Raw genomic sequence first — 18,386 nt, 5'->3', positions numbered from 1 at the left:
CTAGGAGGCAGAGGTTGCAGGGAGCCGAGATCGTGCCACTGCACTCCAGCCTAGGCCACAGAACACGACTCAGTCTCAAAAAAATAAAAACAGAAATGGGTGTAAGAAAAATGAAGAGCCACAGGCAGGTGAGTGCACACAGACCCCATCATGGGCCCCAACTACAGGAGCAGCCGCCATGAAGCCCCAGCCAGGGCCTCATAGTACCTGATCTTCATTTGTATTGCAGCTCAGGTCTTTTACGAAATCTTCTGATTTTTAAAAGTTGTCAGTGTACAGGACAACACTAGAGGGCCCAAAAATCTCTCTGGAAGCCAAGTGAGGCTTGGGGGCTGCTGGTCTGTAATCTTCTTTATAGATTTTCACACAGGAAAAATACTAAATTTCATTAAGTAAATGGTTTCTTGAAAGTAGAGGTACCTGACCGTTGGTGGTTTTAAAGAACAATCTGAATCTGAGAAGGCAATTCAGAAGAAAAGTACATCCTTAAGGTATGAGTAGACACTGCTAAGATCAGTCAGTGGCTCCTTCTTAGCTGACCAGCTGCTAACACCCTGCTCCTCTCACCCTACTTGCAATTCCCCAAACAAAACCCACCCAAGGAAAGGAAGTCCTGAGGAGAAGTGCAAGAATGGGATGAGTGTATCAACTTCACACATTAAGTTTTTAAAAGAACAGCTGGAAGTTTAATGACTGCTTAGGCTGGTTCAAAATGTCCCTATAGGTCAGGCACAGCGCCTCACATCTGTAATCCCAACACTTTGGGAGGCTAAGGCGGGCAGATCGCTTGAGCCCACGAGTTGGAGACCAGCCTGAGCAACATTGCAAAACCGCGTCTCTACTACAAAAAATACCAAAAAAAAACCCAAAAAATTAGTCAGGTCTACGTAGTGATGCATGTCTGTCATCCCAGCTACCCAGGAGGCAGAGGCAGGAGGGTCACCTGGTCCCAAGAGGTTGAGGCTGCAGTGAGCCGAGAGCCCACCCTTACACTCCAGCCTGGGTGACAGTGAGACCCTGTCTTAAAAAACAAAAAAAGTCCCTATAAAAATGAATTGTATTGTTCTATTTGAGGTGATTGGCAAGATGTCACCACCTGAGATGTGAGCTATGTAAGGGAGAAAAGACTTCAAGGAGCTGGGAGAGACAGTGAGGGAAAAGTTTATCTGAAGTGTCTGAGGGGCAAATGGGAGATATGCTGAAAACAATTAAATACACAAACGCAAACCTCAGCAAGAAAGGCCAAGGCTGGAATACAGAAGAGGAAATCACCAGCCTGCAGATGCTAAGAAAAGCCTCAAAACCTTGAGTGTGTGAGAGAACGCCTAGGGAAAATAAGACGAGCAACAGAGGCTAGACCCCGGGACACTTCGCCATCCATGCAGAGAAAGCGGTGGGAGGGTCTTCTGTGAGGACAGTGAAGGCGCCAGAACCGTGGAGGTTGTGAATGCAGACAAAGAGAAGGAGGCAGGTGCCACCATCTTTGGTGACTGTCAGGGCACGATGAAAAGGCTAGTAGATGGCAGGAAGACAGACGACAGGAGCTGCAAATGAGACTTTATGTGCCAGTTGGGAAGCAAGTGTCATTCGTAAGCAATGAAAACGTTCCCTACGCCTGCCCTGTGCCAAAGCACAGATGTGGGGAAATGAGTGCCTCAAAGTCTACAGGAAAAGGCTGGCCGGGCGCAGTGGCTCACACCTGTAATCCCAGCACTTTGGGAGGCAGAGACGGGCAGATCACGAGGTCAGGAGATCGAGACCATCCTGGCTAACATCGTGAAACCCCGTCTCTACTAAAAATACAAAAAAATTAGCCGGGCGCAGTAGCGGGCGCCTGTAGTCCCAGCTACACCGGAGGCTGAGGCAGGAGAATGGCATGAACCCGGGAGGCGGAGCTTGCAGTGAGCTGAGATTGCACCACTGCACTCCAGCCTGGGGCACAGAGCGAGACTCTGTCTCAAAAAAAAAAAAAAAAAGGCTAAAGGGAGCACTGTCTTCAGAGAAGACTCGGGACAGAAGAGGTGCTCTGTGAGGTGGGCAGTGGGGGTAATGACGGGGTAATCTTAGAACAGGGACTCCTCAGGGCCCGGGAAGACCTCAGGAGGGAGGTAGAGAGCAGCACTCATGGACACAGAAGGCAAACCACATACAGCACTGTAAACTTTCTAGATGCCACATCGTTAAAAAGTAAAAAGAGACAGTAAAATTCAATAATTTTATTTAACCCAGTAATCCAAACTAACTGCATTTCAAGATGCAATCAATATAAACAATTACTGAGCTATGTGACACCCTTTGTTACAAGTTTTCGAAAGCTGTTGTGCACTTTACACTTAACAGCACGTCTCCATTCTGACCAGTCATGTGCCAGGTGCTCTGTGGCCACACGTGGTCAAGGGCCACTTTACAGAATGGAAGAGGTTGAGAGGGAAGACAGGCCAAGAGCAAAAAACAGAACACAGAACAGTAGAGGAGGAAAGATCTCAGGGTCCTTCCTAAGCTTCAGATATTCAGTGAAAATCAGATTATGAGACACAGTGAAAGAATAAGCACTAAAGTATCACAAAGAACTGGCAGAGCCACACAGAGACTCATCACGGGGCCTGGGACAGGCATGGTACATCTAAGTCCGAAAAGTGCCCAGGTCACCTTCTGATAGCTGGGCCATATCTGGGGTGGCAGTGGTGAAACTGGAAGGTATTTGAGGTGTCTTTTAGCCCACAGCCTTCAGTTTTACAAAGGGAGAGCCAACGCCCAGAAAGACAAAGTGGTTTCCAAATGGCCTATGTGCAACTGTACAGGCAACCCTCTCATCTTGACTTTTTATCCTAGAGTTGCTCTAAGCATCTTGATCATTGTCTCTAAAAATTGAAACAACTGACTTCTAGCACAGAAGAAACATGTAAGAAGCATTAGGAGAGCTAAGCTGAGGGCAGCATTCCACTATCACACAAAGGCCAAACTCTCACCAAGTCAATGCCATTATTACCAGCTTTTTCCTACCTTGTGAAAGAAGGCAGCACCTGTCAGCACCATGGACAGCTCACATGAGTAGTTGGAGTTGTAGAGCCAGGACTGATGGGGGATGTCCCATGCGTGGTAACGGCCAGGGAAGCCCACGATGCGGTCCCGAGCTTCTCTCCACACCCTTGAAAAACACAAGGGCATACACAGACCTGAGTACAGAGCTCTAGGGTCATCAAAAGTGTTCACAGTTATTGCCTCCACCTTACAGGCTCTGGCCCTTAGGCTTTTACTTCTCTTATCCTTCCAAAATAAAACAAAATCAACAACAAGCCAAACAGGATAAAAGCAAATAAGGTACCATATTCAGCTTCCTTAATAAGCACCTGCACATTGTTCCTCTAGCAGTCAGTATCCTCCAGCCCTTCCAGAAAGACTAAGTCATAACTTGGGAAAGGGGTCTCCAGGCATGGGGTATGTACAATAATCTACTAAGGATGTCTCCAGAATGGGGTATGTACAATAATCTACTAAGAAGCAGGAAGATGATATCAATTTCAATTCTTTTTTTAGCTTATTTAATTTCCAAGAAAGGGCCGGGCAGGGTGGCTCATGCCTGTAACCTCAGCACTTGGGAGGCCAACACAGGAGGACTGCTTGAAGCATGGAGTTGGAGACCTGCCTGGGCAACATAGCAAGATCCTGTCTCTACAAAAAAAAATTGTTTCTAATTAGCTGGGCATGGTGGAGTACAACTGTACTACTAGCTACTTGGGAGGCTGAGGTGGAAGGAATGCCTGAGCCCAGGAGTTCAAGGCTGCAGTGAGCTGTGATTGCACCACTGCACTTGGCCTGAGCAACAGAGCAAGACCTGGCTCTAAAAATGAATGAACCAACGTTTTCTAAGAAAGGCTTTGTTTTTAACGAGCACGACATATTAGTTCAGTAGGACGTGTATGTAATTTACATATACTGCACACTTTTCTTTTATGAAGAAGGAACATAATAAAAAGGTTTAGAGACCACTGGTTTAACCACAGAAGACTACTGAACTGCACCACTCCTAATTCCAAATTTGAGCAGGGCTGAGGGAAAAACGTGTATCGTGAGAAGTGGTCTACAGAAGCATACAACTGAAAGGTTTCATTAAATGGCAGAAATAAATGGAGAATTCAATGTTTCAGTAGAAACTTTTATATCATCTCCAAATTTATAGGCAAAGTAGAACAAATAAAATTGATCCCCAGTTTCACAGGATAAATTGGAGAACTGAAAGCGTTTTAAGCTCCACAGAACCCAACAGGCCTGCAAACTCCCTCATCACTTACATGGAACTTCAGTTCCTAAGACACAGATTTTATTTCAAAAAGAGCTCCTCTCCTAATAAGTCTGGAAGACTCTAATCTAATCCAAAAGATGAGAAATCACAATTTCTATCACAATGTAATAGCCTTCTAGGTGGGTTTTTTAAGACAAGTGATTTTTTTTTTAATTGTGGCAAAATAAACATAAAATGTACCATCTTAATCATTTTTAAATATATGGTTCAGTGGCGTTACAGACATTCAGTGTTGTTCAACCATCCCTGCCATCCATCTCCAGAACTCTTTCATCTGCCCAAACAGAAACTCTGTCCCCATTAAACATTCATCCCCACTCCCACCTTCCCGCAGCCTCTATTCTGCTCTCGGTCTCTATGAATGACTACCTAGGGACCTCACATAATGGAACCACAGTATTTAGCCCTCTGTGTTGTTTGCACTTCTGTTACAAATAATGCTGCTCTGGTAATTCGTGTATTCCTTTGGACACATGCTCTCAAGTCTCTTGGTATACCTTTTCTATCTGTCCTTTACGATTGATTCTATCTGTCTCTTTCTTGGCTACATAAGTTGACATGAGTCAAGATCTATCTTTGCCAGAGGAAATCATTCTTAGACTTACCCTTTCAACTTAGGTCTGTTTCATTCCCATTAAGGTGAAATAACCAAATTGGGGAGATTAATAAGAGAAAGGCTTTAGATCAAAGGATGCCCAAACGCATGAGAAAAGGGTCAGGGTAGGAAAAGGTTGGGATGTACAGACAGCAATAATTCACCAGCTCCATTACCAGAGGCTAAATCTCAAACATGAATGACGGTTAAGAGACACATTAAAAGGCTTCCCATTACTCTCTCACCACCTGCAAATCTGTTGGAAAATAGCATGGGCAAGGTCAGAAGTCCCTAAATCAGGGGCTTGGAAGCTATTTTAATGCCAGCTATGTTAATAAGCTTCAAACTCCTTAAAGCTGGGCTCCTTATCAAAATCATTCTTGGATCTAAGGGTTGGCAGTTCTCCTGTTAACACCCCACGACTATGCTCACCACCCCAATCCTTCAGCATGCTCCAAACCACATCACGCTGCAGCACAAACACATTCCCTACTGCCCACCCCCTACCACTACCACCTGCAGCAGCAAAGATCACGCCTGGAGCTACTGCATGGCCTTTTTCCTTTCATAAAAACAAATGGAGAGAGTCAGCTATTTGTTATCGTGTAAAAAAAAACACACCTCGGCTTACAAGGGTTTTTTTAAATCACAGCTATCAATAGACTTGCTTCAATAGTACACTAGGCAAGAGGTCAAAGGAAATGTGAGAGGCTGGGTGGAGGAGAATAAGAACAGATGTTCTAATTTTTGAGAAATGTGTCAAATCATTCTTTACAGATGGATTTAAGACAGATGAGCAATAAAGCCACTGCTCTTTTCATCTGAGCATCTGCTCTTACAAGCCTAAGCCAAAGGCAACCCCATTGCCAGGTAGGTCAGGTTAGGCCTTCGGTGAACAGAATGGAAGCACAGAGAAAGAACTCTCTATTCTGGATCCACACTTAATTTGAACAAGACCTCCAAAGAAATCTACTCCAGTGACTTTTTTTTTTTTTTTTTTAAGCTCTGTTGCCCAGGCTAGAAGTGGCGCGATCTTGGCTCACTGCAACCTCTGCCTCCCAGGTTCAAGTAATTCTCCTGTCTCAGCCTCCTGAGTAGCTGGGATTACAGGTGCGTGCCAACACGCCCTGCTAATTTTTATATTTTCAGTAAAGACAGGGTTTCGCCATGTTGGCCAGGCTGGTCTCGAACTCCTGACCTCAGGAGAATCCACCCACCTTGGTCTCCCAAAGTGCTGGGATTACAGGCGTGAGCCACTATACCTGGCCTCCAGTGGTTTTCAAATGATGTGGGGAAGAACTAATTTTTCCCCAAAATTATTATAGATTAATACTTTGGTAAAATACAACAAAAATGAACTGCCTGGCTTCTAAATATGACACCCAAAGCACAAGCAACCAAAGAAAACAGATCCATTGAATTTCAAAACATGAACTCTGTGCTTCAAATAAGACCGTCAAGTAAGTAAGAAAATAACTCATGGAATGGGAGAAAATATGTGCAACTCTGATCTCTGATAAGGGACTTGCATCTAGAATATATAAAGAACTCTTATAACATGATAATAAAAAAAAAACCCGGGCCGGGCGCGGTGGCTCAAGCCTGTAATCCCAGCACTTTGGGAGGCCGAGGCGGGTGGATCACAAGGTCAGGAGATCGAGACCATCCTGGCTAACACGGTGAAACCCCGTCTCTACTAAAAAAAAAAAATACAAAAAAAAAAAAAAAAAAAAAAAACCCTGGCCTGGTGCGGTAGCTCACGCCTGTAATCCCAGCACTTTGGGAGGCCGAGGCAGGTGGATCACCTGAGGTCAGGAGTTCGAGACCAGCCTGGTCAACATGGTGAAACCCCGTCTCTACTAAAAATACAAAAATTAGCTGGGCATGGTGGCGGGCACCTGTAGTCCCAGCCACTTGGAAGGCTGAGGCAGGAGAATGGCATGAACCCGGGAGGCGGAGCTTGCAGTGAGCCAAGATCACACCACTGCACTCCAGCCTGGGCGACAGAGCGAGACTCCGTCTCAAAAAAAAAAAAGGACAATCCAAACCAAAATGGGCAAAGAATGTGAAAAGCCATTTCTCCAAAGAAGGTATACAAAGGCTAACTGATGAATAAGCGCATGAAAAGATATTCAACATCGAAAGAAATGCAAATCACAACTGTATGGCTGGGTACTGTGGCTCATGCCTGTAATCCCAGCACTTGGGAGGCCTGCTCAAGGCCAGGAGTTTCAGACCAGCTTGAATAACAAAGTGAGACCCCATCTCTACAGAAAAAAAAAAAAAAAAGTAAAGATTAGCCAGGTGTGGTGATGTGAGCCTGTAGTCCCAGCTACTCAGGAGGATCACTTGAGCCCAGGAGTTCAAGGTTACCACGTGCTAAGATTGCACCACTGTACTCCAGCCTCAGTAACAGTGAGACCCCCATCTCAAAAAAAATAAATAAATAAAATACACACACACACACACACGAGTTGTCACTTTACAATGACTAGGACAGCTATAAATTTTGAAAATAGAAAATAACAAGCGTTGATGAGGATGTGGAGAAACTAGAAGCTTCATACACTGCTGGTGAGAATGCAGTATGGGGCCACCACCCAGAAAAACAATCTGACAGGCTCAAAATGTTAAAGCAGCTATCCACATTACTCTTAGGTATACACTCAAGAGGAATCACATGTTCATACAAAAACTTGCACATGAAGGTTCACAGCATTACTCACAATAGCCAAGAAACAGAAATGACCCAAACAGCCATCAATAGAAAATGAATGATGAACTGGTACCTGGGCTGGGCACCATGGCTCAAGCCTGTAATCCCAGCACTTTGGGAGGCCGAGGCAGGCGGGTCGCCTGAGCTCAGGAGTCCAAGACCAGCCTGGGCAACATGGTGAAATCCCATCTCTACTAAAATGCAAAAAATAAAATTAGCTGGGTGTGGTGGTCCATACCTGTAATCCCAGCTACTCAGGAGGCTGACATGAGAGAATCACTTGAACCTTGGAGGCAGAGGCTGCAATGAGCTGAGATCAAGCCACTACACTCCAGCCTGGGCAACAAGTGAGACTCCATTTCAAAAAAAAAAAAAAAAAGAACTGGTACCTGCTACAAGATGGATGAACCCTGAAAACATCATGTTCAGTGAAAGAAGAAAGTCACAAAAGGCCATGCATGGTTGTACGGATCTATTTATAGAAAATGTCCAGAATAGGCAGATTTATAGAGACACAAAGATTGAGTGGCTACCTAGGACTGAGAGGGGTTGGAGAAAAATTGGGAGTGGCTATTAATAGGTACTAGGTACAGGGTTTCCTTCAGTGGTGATGAAGATTTCTAAAATTAACCATGGTGATGTTTGTACAACTCTGAATATACTAAAACCACTGAATCGTACACTTATATGAGTGAATTTTATGGTGTATGAATTATATTGAAGAAATGTTGCAAAAAAAAGAACTGCAAGAAAAATAATCATATACTTGGATTTCACAGTAAATGTCAAATTGCTTTAAAAGTTTCTGAATGCTTGCCCTCAATTTTTGTACTTCCCTCACCATAAACAGGTAACCAACTGTCCCTAAGCCAACATCCCAGTCCCTGACACACTTGGAGTAGCCTTCATCTACTCCATCCTCTTCCCCGCAGTGACCCTCAAGTGGGATCCTTCAGCAATTCCTAAGACTCAAGAAGGCACGAGAGTTGAAGGCTGGGTGAACGTTGGGAGTGTGACAAACGTGCATTTGAACCCAGAGCTCTGCTGCCACTTCCTAGCTTCTACATGGTTTTGTTCTCTTGTATCTCAATTTACTCCTATATAAAATGGAGACAGCTACAATTTATGTCATCAAATTTTAGAAGGATTAATGAGATAAGACAGAAAAAGTCCTAGGCTAGTCCCTGGCACACAGTACGGGTTCAACATATGTTTAGCATCATCATCGTCGTCATCATTACCACCACCTCCTTTTCCTCCTCCCCTTCTTTTCCCTTTCAAATCATTGCTTCTGACACCCTCCTTCCCCCAAATCTTTTTGGGTCCAGGATCCTGGCACTGTTCCATTGCTCCAACACACAGCAACATGTCACTTCTGCCTGCCTGGAAGTTACTTCCCATTCCGCTAAAAACAAAACCCTCCTATTTCCTTTAGAGAACTACCCTACCCATTGCCTCTACTCTCTGCCCATGTGGTTTGGATTTAAGGATGATACACCTGCAGCACCAGGAGCAGGCAGATAACCACAGTCTAGCCAATCAAAGAATTCCACCTCCCTGGCCACAGAGGGAAGGCCTGTAGGAATGCAGAGCGGAGCCTAGAGATAAAGAGAAACAGACTCCTCCAATGCCTTCTACAAGCCTGCATTCAGCCACGTCCTACATCAGCCCTGACTACCTGTAAGGGTTTCTCAGTTACCATCAGCCAAGAAATTCATTTTGCTGCCTAATCCAGGTTTTCTGTCACTTGCAACCTAAAGTGTTTGACTGGAAATTAGTCTCTCACCGGAACCCAAACATGATTTCGTCATGGCGGAGGTGAGCGTCGTCATCGATGGACAGGATGGCCTCTGTCTCAATTTCATTCCAGGGTAAGAATCGGTTGTTCAAACTGTTCTTCTCAGTACGAACCACCTGTGATGAGGAAGGAAAAACATTAAAAATCAAGGCTGTGTTATGGAAGGTCAAACAAAATGTGTATTTAAGTCCAAGGAGATCATGGCTGGATTTAATGAATAATTTTGACTGATCTCTGCACTTGTAAAATCTAACATATGCCTTTCAGGAATAAAAGCTGCCTTAAACTTCAACAAATGTATATGGATTGACCTTTTCAGCTTCATTCGTTAGCTAATTTTCTTGTCAATCAAGCAAAAGCTGAGGATTATTTTACACACGCAATAAACACGATGTAGGGAAATTAAAAACGACTCTCCCAAGAGAACACAAGGTGGCAGAGTAGATCTGAGATTCCAATGGCTACGGAATTCCCAGCCTGCTCATTAATTTTAAAACCTAACTCAGAAACCTCGTGAGTCTGTCACTTCTGACTCCCAATTCTAATGCCTTTTTGGGATATAAACCCAAAAAAAGAGCACAGCCCATGTGGTCGAGATTAATTACTTCACCTTCGCAATTCCTACCTACAGTGCTGACTACTCGTACACAAACTTTTTCTTTCTTTTCAAGGTGTCATGTACTCAGTACAACAGCTTCTGCATCTTCAGCAAATCCCAATTCAAAAAACATCTAAGTGATTCTACATATATGCAAAGCAGTATTTTCTTCATAGAACGAAAACTGGTGCTTCAAACAGTACAACTATATAAAACAATTTTTATTTTACCATATCTCAGTTTAGTTTACCTACAATGTGGGTGGGTAGCTGTGTTATTCACCTTGCCACCTAATACTCATATAAATCATGACCACAGTCAGTACCTGGATGGCTCATTTTATTCTTAGAGTATCTTTGTCTAATTAGTCCAACCAAAGGGGAACCATTATTTTGCTCTCAAACCCCAAAAACAAAGAGCATCTCGTGAAGAATGATCTTTTTAGAATGCCACGAAAAATCACCTTACTTCCAACAGACTGTTTTACTTGTATTGAGGACAACCTCTACCTGGCATGATGAATTAACTGCATCTGAGGACTTAACTTTATGAATGGTTTCCAAGGAGCTCTGTGACCTACTAGCATCTCTTCAGCTTCAAATACCTTCTCTTCCATCCTCCCACTGGAGGTTTAGTTAAGACGCCTCTTGCCACACCCTCCTTACCAGGAGAATTCTTTATTCTGTGTTCTTAATGCAGAGCCCTCATACTTCAATTAATTCATTCTAGCACACTTAAAATCCAATTAATTCAGAGCTAGAAGAGCTTTGGAGACTATAGTGTCTCTCACTTTATACATGCAGAAACTGAGGCCCAGGGTGATATCATACAACTGGCAAGTTGCAAGAGCCAAAACTCTAATTCATACCTTTAAAAAAAAAAAAAAAAGTTCTCGATCACTATGTTGCCCAGGCTGGTCTAGAACTCCTGAGCTCAAGTGATCCTCCCATCTCGGCCTCCCACAGTGCAAGGATTACAGGCATGAGCCACCACACCCGGTCCTAACTCATACTTTCTGATTCCAAACCCAGTACTTTTCCTGCTAAACTTCTGTTAACTTTATAAACTTCTTCAAACCAAAGCCACCATACAAAACACTTTTTTTTTTTTTTTTTTTTTTTTGAGACAGAGTCTCACTCTTGTCATCCAGGCTGGAGTACAGTGGCACAATCTTGGCTCACTGCAACCTCCGCCCTCCGAATTCAAGTGATTCTCCTGCCTCAGCCTCCCAAGTAGCTGGGATTATAGACGCCTGCCACCATGCTCGGCTATTTTTTTATATTTTTAGTAGAGATGGGGTTTCACCATCTTGGCCAGGCTGATCTTGAACTCCTGACCTCATGATCCGCCTGCCTCGGCCTCCCAAAGTGCTGGGATTACAGGCATGAGCCACCACGCCCAGTTTTTTTTTGTTTTTTTTTTTTTTTGAGATAGAGTCACACTACGGCCCAGGCTGGAGTGTCATGGTGCAATCTCAGTTCACTACAATTTCCATCTTCCAGGCTCCAGTGATCCTCCTGCCTCAGCTTCCCACGTAGCTGCAACTACAAGCAGATACCACCACGCCTGGATAATTTTTGTATTTTTGTAGAGACAGGGTTTCACCATATTGCCTAGGCTGGTCTTGAACTCCTGACCTCATGGCATCTGCCTTACTCAGCCTCTCAAAGTGCTGGGATTACAAGCATGAGTCACCACAGCTGGCCTGAAAATGTATTATTAATCTGTGTACTATCAAGGAAAAACAATGTTGCTAATTAAGAAGGCATGTGAAATTGATGATCCCATGTTTTACTTTATTACAGAACTTTAAAAAAAATTTTTTTAAGAGATGTAGTCTTGAGTTATCACCTAGGCTGGAGTGCAGTGGTGCTGTCATAGCTCACTGCAGCCTAGAGCTCCTTAGCTCAAGTGACTGATCCTCTTGCCTCAGTCCCGCAAGTAGCTGGACCTACAGGCATGCACCACCATACTTGGGTAATTTCAAAAAAAAAAAAAAAAAAACTTGTAGAGACACGGTCTTGCTATGTAGCCTAGATTGGCCTCAAACTCCTGGTCTCAAGCATTCCCCCTCCCTCAGCCTTCCAAAAAAAGTGACGGGATTACAGGTGACAGCCAACACTCTCGGCCAGAGCTTTTTTTAAGACTCCACCTCAGCCCCAGAGGAGTTCCTGCCCAACTCAAGACAAAGAAGGATCTGTAACAGATTCACCAGGACAGTTAACAGATGTCCAAGCCAAGCAACAGATTGAGAGATCCACCTTGCCCTGCAGCATGTCTGATCGGCATAAAAATCCCCAAGTGTACAGCCCAGGGTGTCTTAAGCTCAGACTCCGCAATGACAAAACGAAGGACGAGTGAGGCCTAGGTCAGACGAGAGAGCGGCAAGGAGAGGAGATGCCATGTGCTCACCTCAGCAGCTGTCCGCTCCACTTGCCACAGGGCGGGAGGGTGGCAAGAAGGGGCCGGACTTGAATGGCAAGCTCGGTGATAGTAAGAGGCCATCCATTGTAAGACGCATCCTCAGTTTCAGAGATGACAAAATGTAAAATAAGGCCTGCCTTGGAAATGATGGCATATAGTAGCTGTTCACAAACTCCCTCAACAAACTCCCCCCGATCATTCATTTTACCTTCCTAACACACCTAGCATTCACTCAGTATAGAATTCTGCCAATTCAGCCAAACAAAGCTCGCCGTCACCTGCAGCAGTGAATACACACAGCTTAAAATGAAGAAAAACCACTTGAAAATGTCAGTTCTTGAATATTGGCTTGAAGATTATCAGTTTTGTGGGTTAACCTTCAGATGGATTATCTACGGCACAATTAGTAAACCAGGAATATAGCAAGGAGCTTCAGTGTTCCAAGTGTGAAGCGAAGACCAGCAGCATACCACTGGGGCCTGCAGGGGTGCTGGCACCACTCCAAGCCCAGAGTCAGAATCTGCATTCTAACATGCCCCTGGGGGATTCCTGTGCACATTAAATGGGGAGAAGCACTGGTACAGAGGGAGAAAGCATGGCTTTGGAGCCATTCAGAAAAGCTTGGGTTCAAATTCCAACTCCTCCACTTACTAGACATGTGAATGTAAGCACCCTCTCTGCTAACTCAACATAGCACCATGCTGTTTGCAAAATCTGAAGTTACTTATCAAAGTTGACAATCCTATAAACAACCTAACTCTGCACCTGCAAATGAAAAACAAGAAAAACTAAAATGATTTGATATCTAGGTCATATCCAAAATTACCTAAACAACTGAATCAAGAGAACCTACTTGTGCTTTAGAAGACTTTGGTGGGGTCATGGAGTTGGAGGTCAAACATCAAAGTGTTTTGGCCTAGATTTCACACCAGTTTTTTTAGTAAGTTTATTAAAGTCCATTACTTAGGTATCAAGAAGCAACAAGAGAACAACTATAAGGACTCCAGGAACACAGGGCGCCTGCCACCTCTGCTCACCCTCTGAGCGTAACTGCTCTGGGCTGGAATGACAACAGCTGTTCAGGTATAGCGAACTGCATTTTAACAATCAGAACAGCAATCAGAATAAAAGGGCTAGGCATGGTGGCTCATGCCTGTAAATCCCAGCACTTTGGGAGACCAAGGCGGGTGGATCACCTGAGGTCAGGAGTTCAAGACCAGCCTGGCCAATATGGCGAAACCCCATCTCTACTAAAAATAATTTTTAAAAAATCTAGCCAGGCATGGTGGAGGGCAACTATAATCCCAGTTACTCAGGAGGCTGAGGCAGGAGAATCCCTTGAATCCAGGAAGTAGAGGTTACAGTGAGCCAAGATCGCACCACTGCACTCCACACTGGGCCACAGAGTGAGACTCTGTCTCAAAAGAAAAAAAAAAAGAACAGAAAAGCTGTTAAAGATTCACAGAAACACAACACCAAGCACTACAGTTTACTTGTGGTTAGCTGACAAGTAACTGCAGTCAGTAAGTCAGCTTTAAGAATTCGGAGCAGTGGTTCTCAACCAGGAATGATTTTGCCCCAGGCTACAGTGGCAACGTCTGAAAGGATTTTTGGTTATCACAACTGGAGAAAAGGGTGCACTACTTGCATCTAGTATCTAGTGGGCAGAAGCCAGGGATGCTACCAGATCCTACAGTGCACAAGATAGCCCCCCACAACAAAGAATTATCTGACCCAAAATGTCACTGTGCCATTGCTGAACACCCTGATTTAGAGTCAACCTGCAGGAGACAATAAACCAAACAGCACTTGGAAGAGTAACTATAGTTTATTACCTAAGACATTCCCCTTTTCCCCATAACCACAAAAAGATTTCCGCCCTCACAAAGTTTGCAAACACCAACTAAAACTAAATGAGTGGAAGAGTAAAAGTTTTCTTCTAACAGTTTTGCTTCAAAGCTGCAGTGTTTAATGGCTAAACAAAAGCTCAGCAAACCAACTATTATCCATTCTGGCACCAAAATCAGAAGAACAGAGAGGCTCAAATATTTCTAAGTGCAGGACGGGCGCAGTGGCTCACGCCTGTAATCCCAGCACTTTGGGAGGCCGAGGCGGGCAGAACACAATGTCAAGAGATCGAGACCATCCTGGCCAACATGGTAAAACCCCTTCTCTACTAAAAATACAAAAACTAGCCAGGCGTGGTGGTGTGCGCCTGTAATCTCAGCTACTCGGGAGGCTGAGGCAGGAGAATTGCTTGAACCCGGGAGGCAGAGGTTGCACTGAGCCGAGACTGTGCCACTGCACTCCAGCCTGGGCGAGAGCGCAAGACTCCGTCTCAAAAAAAAAAAAAAAAAATTTCTAAATGCAGACTCACAGATTAGCATGGCCTCTAAGAATCTGAGAAAAGACAGATTGAACATAACAGAAACCAGTCAACCAGAGGGACTGTGTCATGTTTAGGAAAGGTTCCCATTTTTGTTGAAGTCGTTTTGTTTCCAATTAAAACAACACTCTTCCCCCGACCCCACAATACTGGCTATTCATGTTACTCTAGCATATTGCTATTAGATGCCTTATGATTACACCTTAGTAACTTGTGAACAGTAAAACTCACTTTCAAGTTATCGCTTTAATTACTGGTATGACATTAACCAAAATGGATAGACCATAGTGCCTGGAAATATAGCAGATGTTCAACAAATGTTTTATAAATGAATGAATGAGCAGAAAATAGAACATAATTTAGCCCTGCCATTCTATTTACAGAATATGAAATAAAGACTTGAGAAGTTTCTAGATCAAAATTATAAGTAGACATTCAATATCTGTAATAATCTTAAAGAATGATAACTAGAGAGGATTAGGAAACCTCTTAGTATTTAGTGTAGTTTTCTATAGCAAAAAACCCATCCACCTGCATCAAGCCAGGAGCACTCTTTGCTTGGCTTGTCTCACACACAGGGCTCCCTGACAGTGCCTCGCTTGCTCTTCTGCACAGTATCATTCACGGGACCCTTGACCTCCCATCACAAAGGAAAAGGGACAGCAATCGTGGCCTAGAACGCTGCCACCTCTGAAATTTGGCCATTTAAATACACTTGAAATGCCCTTTTTCTCTTTAAGATTATATCCAGCCCAGCCATGCCCAACAATCTCCATCCTCCAACAAAACACATACATGCATAACACATCCCTATAGCAAATCCGTATCTGAGAATGAAACTTAACATCAAGCCATCACACAGGCAAGAAAGGAAACGGCAACTGATCTTAGTTCTCCATCATCCCTTTCCTCCAACTTAAAAGAGGAACCCATCAGAGAACTCAGGACAGGAAAATGAGATCCAGGAAGAGGCACACAGTCATGCCCACCTAACTCAGGAGGACCTAGGTAACACAGCTTGAAGTGAGTGGGGAGGGAGGTGAGTGACAGAAAGAATATGATAGAAAGAGGACTACATCATCATCATCATCATTATTATTATTATTATTATTGAGACGGAGTCTTACCCTATCACCAAGGCTAGAGTACAGTAGCACGATCTCGGCTCACTGCAACCTCTGCCTTATTATTATTATTATTATTATTATTATTGAGACGGAGTCTTACCCTATCACCCAGGCTAGAGTACAGTAGCACGATCTCGGCTCACTGCAACCTCTGCCTCCCGGGTTCAAACGATTCTCCTGTCTCAGCCTCCTGAGTAGCTGGGATTACAGGCGTCCGCTACTGTGCCTGGCTAATTTTTGTTTTTTGTTTGTTTTTTAGCAGAGACAGGGTTTTCACCATCTTGGCCAGGCTGGTCTCAAACCCCTGACTTCGTGATCCACCCATCTAGTGCTGGGATTACAGGTGTGAGCCACCGCACCTGGCCGAGGACTACATTATTTAAGGGATTCATTCAATAAATGTCAAGTGATGGGGCAGAAAGCAAGAAAATGCACAGGAAGGAAAGAGAATAAGAAGGTAACAGTGCATTGGTTTTCCATTTATAACTTTACATATGAATGTCATACAGTACAAACAAAATTGTACATGTTTTAAATGAGACAAGTCTGTTTTAACTTATAAGAGAAAAAGTTGCCAATGATCCCAGTGCAAGTGCAGGTAAAAAACCTAGGTTAGCAGGTCAACAAATGAGAGAATGCAGACAAAGACCACCCACAGTGCCTAGCACACAGAAAATGCCCAAAAACTGTTAACAATTATTATAACATGATATTAGCTGAGTCCCTATTTTAATTGTCATACACTTTACATGTATATTTTATATTCTGTATGTATTTTAATTTATACATTTTCTATATTTTATATACATATTTAAAAAAACAAGTTTGTGCTTCTCCAGGAAATGTGCATGCGGGAAAAAAAAAAAAAAGAAAGAAAAAAAATACATATCTATTGTCAGAAGTCCTAAGACCTGGGGCTGGCAGTGGCTCACACCTGTAATCCCAGTACTTTGGGAGGCAGAGGTGGGCAGATCACCTGAGGTCGGGAGTTCGAGACCAGCCTAGCCAACATGGCAAAACCTTGACTCTACTAAAAATACAAAAATTAGCCGAGCATGGTGGTGTGTGCCTGCAGTCCCAGTTACAAGGGAGGCTGAGGTACGAGAATCACTTAAACCTGGGAGGCGGAGGCTGCAGTGAGCCAAGATCATGCCACTACGCTCCAGGCAACAGCGTGAGACTGTGTCTCAAAAAAAAAAAAAAAAAGTCCTCAGTAATACAGGCATCAATTAGTCAAGTGACCTAAAGCAACAGAATTCTCACAGTCTCAGATTCCTTACTTTGAATTAGTAAAAAGAGTATACATAAACTAAGAGGGGAAGACTTTACCTCAAGAATCAATTTGCTGCAATTAGTAAATTATGCAACATGACTTTCGGCAATTCCTTTAAACTTCTGCATTTCTTGCTATTCATTTTTGGTTTGGGGTAGCCTTGTTTTATATAATTTTCCTTTGCAGCCATACAGCCCATTCGCAAACAGAAAGCCACAGCTATAGCCACCAAGTTATTAAGTCAAATGTTATCAAAGAGAAAAACAAACCACCCAGATGTGCCAGCTCCTAGTGATGTGCACCAGACCTTGCACAGTCTTGGACCTGGAGAAGCTGGACAAGGTTTTTCCTGCTGGCTTCACCTAGCTATCACAATTTTAGGAAATTATCTCATTCGTTCAAGGGATATTTTTAAAAGTAGAGAGGGCAGAGATTAAAAAATACAGCTTACCAACACTTTAAGGAGTAAGCCCTGAGAACGATCTCCACTCTCTTGCCTGAGGTCTAGCCAGAAGCCAAGCCTCTTAGCCTGAGAGGCAGAGTCCCCATCCACAAAGTTCCTGACGCCAAGAGTGCACTACAGATGCTACTGGGGAGAGAGCATGAAAATAACTCCCCTGGAATGATATTTACATTACCCAAACAAAGAACTCTCCCTGTTCGATTTGAATATCAAAGGCTGAGAGAGAGGGAAAAGGGCACTGAAAAATCTTGTATCTTTTTTTTTTTTTTTTAAGAGACAGGGTCTCCTTCTATCACCCAGGATGGAGCGCAGTGGCACAATCAGAGCTCACCGCAGCCTTGACTTACCATGCTCAAGCAATCCCCCCCACCTCAGCTTCCCAAGAACCTGGGATTACAGGCATGCATGATGCCTGGCTAATTTTTTCTATTTTTTTGTAGTGATGGGGTCCCCTATGTCAGCCAGGCTGGTCTCAAGCAATCCGCCCGCCTCAGTCTCCCAAAGTGCCGGGATTACAGGCATGAGCCACTGTGTCTGGCACTAACATTTTCATTTGGAAAAAAAAAAAAAATGGTGCATTCTGACCTCATCACTTCCACAGACCTTGCAGTCTGCAAGGATGTGTGCTATGCTGATCTCTGAACTGGTTCTCCCCACCACCGCTCCTCACCTAGGCTACTGTGAGTCTTTTTGCTTCTGCTCT

General features: G+C 43.8%; 1 protein-coding gene across 7 annotated transcripts in view; it reads right to left on the bottom strand.

The window, feature by feature from the left end:
• EXTL3 (exostosin like glycosyltransferase 3) overlaps positions 1 to 18,386 on the bottom strand; it is a 136,562-nt gene that overhangs the window by 13,831 nt on the left and 104,345 nt on the right. For all 7 annotated transcript variants that reach the window (XM_033229554.1, XM_033229544.1, XM_033229565.1 and 4 more), the window contains 2 exons: positions 9,401 to 9,528; positions 3,004 to 3,148 (listed from right to left, as the gene is read on the bottom strand). In XM_033229554.1, coding sequence (XP_033085445.1) covers positions 3,004 to 3,148; positions 9,401 to 9,528 — 273 coding nt within the window. The remainder of the gene's footprint in view (positions 1 to 3,003; positions 3,149 to 9,400; positions 9,529 to 18,386) is intronic.

The sequence above is a fragment of the Trachypithecus francoisi genome, unplaced genomic scaffold (assembly GCF_009764315.1).
Source record: "Trachypithecus francoisi isolate TF-2019V2 unplaced genomic scaffold, Tfra_2.0 Contig01440, whole genome shotgun sequence".
NCBI classification, from domain to species: Eukaryota; Metazoa; Chordata; class Mammalia; order Primates; family Cercopithecidae; genus Trachypithecus; species Trachypithecus francoisi.
The sequence above is the reverse complement of the archived record's forward strand: the minus strand, read 5'-3'. Positions and strand labels throughout refer to the sequence as shown.